General features: G+C 28.0%; 1 protein-coding gene across 1 annotated transcript in view; it reads right to left on the reverse strand.

The window, feature by feature from the left end:
• The window catches only part of LOC136083678 (TNF receptor-associated factor 6-A-like), a 98,067-nt gene that overhangs the window by 77,070 nt on the left and 14,997 nt on the right, over positions 1 to 6,000 (reverse strand). The window contains exon 4 of the mRNA XM_065803238.1: positions 1,967 to 2,131. Within this exon, the coding sequence (XP_065659310.1) occupies positions 1,967 to 2,131 (165 nt within the window). The remainder of the gene's footprint in view (positions 1 to 1,966; positions 2,132 to 6,000) is intronic.

Raw genomic sequence — 6,000 nt, forward strand, 5'->3', positions numbered from 1 at the left:
CCACAAATGTTTTTTACAACACTTAACTACTGGTTAATGTTTTTTAATGTTATTTTTAATGTTTTAATGTTTGTTAATGTTAATTACTGGTTAATGTTTTTTACAACAAATAATTACTGGTTAATATAAATAATATTTTCGTTTCCGCATAAACTGATCTAAAAGACTGTTTAAATAAACTAATCGAAAAAAGTTTTAGCGTAACATAAATTGCGAAACGCGTGCGTGAAATCTTGAATACGTACGTAAAATTCAAGTAGTGTAACGCTTCTTAACAAGGCCTATAATACTTACGCTAATTCATGCATTTTTGTTAATTGAATAACTTTATTTTTGCATTCATATATAGAAACACAAAAATAATTTTTTTTTTTTAGAAAACAAAAAGCAACAACGGTTACTTAAAATACTTTAAAAAATTTTTAAATACTCGTTTAATTATTGTTTATAAATAGAATTCGCATTTCATTAGAGTTTTGTGGGTTTTGCATTTTGGAGTTTTGAAGTGGTGATAATCTAAAATTTACAATTCTCTTGGCGTTAACTGGAGGGGGTAACAACTCCAATCCTCTTGGAGTTAACTGGAGGGTTACAACAAAATTACACAAGCTTGGCTTTGAAAATATTAAAAGGTTTTAAAACCCCTCTAGATGTATCCTTAAAGTTTATAAAATACATCAATTCATTTTAAATTCAATTATGTATATTTTGAAACAATAATTTGTAAAACTTCAACGACATTTACAAATAGTACTAGTCCTAATTTAAAGTAAATACTTTACAATAACTTTACAATAAAGATGACAATAATAGTAGAACTAAGAATAATAACAATTATAGTATTAAAAAATAACAATAAATAGTGTAAATAATAATAAAAAATTGATAATAATTTTTATTATAAAATTAATAAATACGAAAATAGGTATGATAAGAGAGTGGTAATAATAACAATAAATTACAAGTTTTACATCTGAGGTTTTTAGAAATAATATCTTTCTAAAAAATAGCAAAAAAAAAAACTGTTTTAAATTAGTAATTAACTCAATTGATTTTATTCGAAAAGGAAGACTGTTTTGAGATCGACTTTGCTATTTCATAGATTTTAAACCATATTTTACAAGAGAATGATTTGGTACATGAAAATTATAATTATTAGAAGTATAAAGTTGAAAGCGACAGCTTTCTTATATTAAAATAAATGTACTGGATTAGTATTTTTGTTTAAGATGAAAGACAAATTGACATTTAATAGCTGAAGAAGATCATTCATTTTGAGCATTTTAGATAGAAAGTAAAGTTGATCAGGACTGAAATAATAGTGACTCAATTATTTTCAAAGCCTTGTTTTGTAAGTTGGATAATCAAAAAATCCTTTTGAGCGGATATTTACCAAACCTGAAATGTATATTTTAGATATAATTCAAAAACGACATGCTATATGTTGATAAGAGTTTCAAGATTAACATAGTGACAAGTTTCAGCTAGCATCCGTTTAATGTACATAGTTTTATTGTTAAATCTTTATGGTGATGTAAAAACGATAATCATTAAGGGATTTTTTCTGTTTATTCAGCTAAAGTAGGTATTGAATTTCAAAGGACGTAAATATCATTCTTTCTTAATTACTTTTTTAAATAAAATGTAATTAAGAAAAAATGATATTTACGTCTTCAATGTCAAAAGATGATAGCAAAAAAGAATGACCCTACCTTATTGAATTTATAGAAAAATATTATAACATTGTTGTCACAAACACAAAAATTTTTTCCTAGCTAACACAGAACGTCCGCAGGATGTCTTAAGGACGTCCTACGGACTTGTGACATCCATAAGACTTGGTATAGATGACTAACAGACGTCTATGCCCGCTCATTTAAATTAAATAAGTAAAGGTAATTCTATGTCATAATAAATAACAAACTAAAAACAGAATAAAAAAATATAAAATAATGAATGGTTTTACTTGATTGTCACAAAAAATAATCTTTTGTTTGCAATATCGACAGGTAACCAAACGATAAATGCAATGCTTTTCCATGTGGTCACTTAGTTCTTTACGCAAAAGTGTAGTAGAGCATTGTTCATTGAGGCATTTTACCTCTTGATATTCACAAGAGGGTAAATGGTTCTTAAAGAGAAAAGTTTATTTCAATTATTATCAAGTATATTAGAATAACGTTTACTGTTGAAGCTTTTTTTTATTGCAGCTTACTTTTACTAATGCTACTTTTTTAAAAAGCGTTTTCTTCCAAATATATTTAGCATTTTCCACGTCTCTTTGAAAATATCAAGGAGAAATTGCAATGTAAAACTTTGGAACAAAACTCATTTTAAAGAGTAATAAAATCTGATTTGAGCCGTGATAAATGGGTAACACAACCTAAATTTCTTTAAAATATATCGAGATTTCTAAGGAGAAGTGCAAGAAGCGAACTACAATATTTAAAGTCTTGCTTAAAATCTGAAATTACACTTGAGTTTATGCAAAGAGCAAACTTAAACTTAAGCCATACCGTAACTTTGGGTAACTTTGGGTAACTTTGCACAAAATTTTGAAATTTTTTGTTTTGTGTTTCTAAAAACTGGCTTTAAACTTCTCCAATATTTACAGTCTAACTAAAAACTTTTATTATTAGTTAGACTATAAATATTGTATTATTTTATTATTATTTTAACGTTCAGAGGACCAACAACGGCTTGATTATGCCATTTCATTACAACAAAAAGCAGAAGAAAATCGCAATTTCATTAATAATTTGAAAATAGGCGATGAAGCCTATTTCAAATTTAATGGTTTTGTAGACAACCTCTGCAAAATTGAAGGATATGGGCTACGGAGAACCCAAGAACTGTTCATCAGAAACATTTACACCCACCCATACTGTGTACTGTTTGGTTGGGTGTATCGTTTGAAAGGATCATTGGTCCATATTTTTTTGAAAATACACATGGCACCTCAGTTACGGTAATGGTATTGAAAAAACAGTTGTGGTTTCAATAAGATGGAGCCACAGCCCACACTGCAAGGGACACAACACCTCTGATACACGACCTCTTTGGCGAAAGCATAATTTTGCTTAGAAGAGGTTTCAACTACCCATCACGTTCACTAGATTTAACAGCACCAGATTGTTTTCTTTAGGGTTATTTTAAAGATAGGGTATTCATAAATAAGCCAGCCACCATACCACAGCTAAAACAAAACAGTTGCAATGAAATTCAAGTCAAAACACTGAAAATTTTACGAAAAGTTAAGCAAAATGTATTGGAAAGAGCACGAATGAGCGAAGCCAAAAATGGCTACCACTTACAAAATATATTTTTTCACACTTAAACCAAAAATATTTCCTAATAACATACTGTATAACAAAATATCAATAATAATTAACTATTAAATAAAAAAGTTATTACACAATCAAACCATATCGTTAGTTTTGCGCCACCCTGTAAAAACAATTTACTTCAACTTTTAAAAGTATTGTTTTTAGATAATTAAAGACAGTTGTGGTTGTTTTGCGCATCTTGCAAAGTTATACCAATTTAGTCCAAAATGTTAATTTTTTTACAAAATGGGTAATTTTTATTCACCTATACGGACAATCGGATTAAGGTGGTCCTATACTAAAAAAAATCAAAAAAATCGATTTTTCAAAAATTGCAATTTCTTGAACCTCAAACATTCTTCATTCCAAACATATATAGATCATTATAGGGAGTGAATTTAAAAATGGTCTATAATAGCAAGTTTCACAGAGAAGTTAAATAATTTTCTTAGCAGCGGTCTTAGCAACGGGTTGTTTATATTAGAAAATAGGTGTTTTAGAGTGTTGCGCCATTTACTTTTAGTTTTTGACACTGGTCCCAGTAACTGTTTTATGTTTATTTTCCTAAATAAGCCATGATTTTTAAGTATAATTACTATGTTTACATATATTACTTATAGAAAAAACAGCCTTGTGGTATACTTTATTTGCATCGTGCTTATTTTTATTATGGGAAAAAATAAATGTGATTCAAATTTAAGAAGGAAAGCAGGTGGTAACAGGATTTAAAAAAAAATACTTTAGAGGAAATCAATTTTCCTCAGGATCAACAGTCAGCATCAATTTAACTTCTAAATCGGAAATCACTAACTCAACTCAATCAAAAATCTTGACATCAACATCTTCAAAAAAGTTATCACATAGCAATAAAAATAGTAATGCAAAAATTAATGATTCAAATAAATTACCTTCATGCTTTATACTTATTGACCCAGACATTTTAAAATCAATTGTTACTTTGATTTGATTGGACGTTGTCCTCAATGCCATAATAATTCAATTGAAATCTCAAATGATTTATCAAAATAGAAAGGCTAGGCTGTGTTTTTAAACATTTCTTGTATAACATATTCGTACGATTGGAAACAGTCTTTTTATTCCAGCAAAGAGATTGAAAATCAAGGTCCAGGAATGTCACCATTTGAAATAAATTATAGATCTGTTGTTGCCATGGGATAGATAGGAAAAGGTCATTCTGGTTTGGAAAAATTTTGTGGTTTAATGAACTTACCTCCTCCAATAAACATAAAAGCATTTAATGATATTCAAGATTAAATTCATATCATATACCAAAGTGTAGCTGATGTGAAAATGAAAAATGCAGCAAATGAATTTCGATATCTTAATAACAATATCCAACCAAATGATTTTGATATTAATGTAGTAGCTGATGTTATTGTTTCCTGTGATGGAACTTTTCAAAAAAGGGGTCATTCCTCACTTAATTACTATATCTGTTTTACAGATATAGTAAATGAAAGTGAAGGTGCATCTTATGAAGCAGGAGTGTTTTATATATTAGTTTTTTGTTATTTTTTAAATTAAATTTATGTTAAGGCTGTTATTGTATTTTGTAACGTAGTTATTGAATATTATCTTTTTATATTCAAGCTTTTTTTTATTGATTAAATAATTCTATTTTGGTTAAATGTTTTTCAAATATAAGATATTTCACATTTTTCTTTTTTCTGTCATTTCAATAATACTTAAGTCGTTTTGTTTTTCAATAATTTTTTGACTTTTTTATATATTAAAAAAGTTTTTTTTCATCAAAAATCTTTATTATCGTTTATCTCAATATATGAGTTTGCACGCTGCGATAAGTATTTTGAGATTGGTTTGTCTGATTGTGTTGAAATTTTCAGGAGTTGTTTATTATATATATCCACACTCACCTTGCCCAAAGAATTCATGTTAGTTGACTGGTTCTCAAAATAAGGTCTAGGTTCTAAGCCTTTACGGGGCTTTTTTTTAGGCCTTAAACAGGTTTTTCTACAAAAGCTTCAATAGTTTGTTAAATTATTTGATTTTAGCAGGGTGAGTCTAATCATCTGATATTAAAAACTGTGAAAATTTCATGATCATACCATTATTAGTTTACAGGCTGTTTATCGCAGCGCGTAGTCCATTTTTAGGGTACATGGACCCAAAATTTTGACCAAAAAAAAAAATTTTCTCCCATTACTGTGCTTTAAATATAAAATACTATTTCTTATATGAAAATCATAAAATATGAGTGTATTTTTAAAATATTATTAGTATAGGACCACCTTAAAACATAGAAATCTTCAAACAAATATTATGAAGAGCGTGTTTGCCGTTTACTAACCTTCGGGTCTAATTCTGATCTGCTTAAAATATAAAAGTTGCAAAAAACATTTTACAACTTTCAAAAATTTTGTATTATATGTTAAGCATATCAGAGTTAGACCTAAAAGTCATTTAAAATAGTCATTTTAACAAGATTTCTTTCTACACAAATAAAACTGCTCGTGTAGAAAGAAATCTCGTCGTGTAGAAAGAAATCTCGTTGTGTAGAAAGAAATCTCGTTGTGTAGAAAGAAATCTCGTTGTGTAGAAAGAAATCTCGTTGTGTAGAAAGAAATCTCGTTGTGCAGAAAGAAATCTCGTTAAAATGAATATTTTCGTATTAAAACTAGTATTTAAAGCTAAC

Source organism: Hydra vulgaris, chromosome 08 (genome assembly GCF_038396675.1).
Source record: "Hydra vulgaris chromosome 08, alternate assembly HydraT2T_AEP".
In the NCBI taxonomy this organism is placed as follows: Eukaryota; Metazoa; Cnidaria; class Hydrozoa; order Anthoathecata; family Hydridae; genus Hydra; species Hydra vulgaris.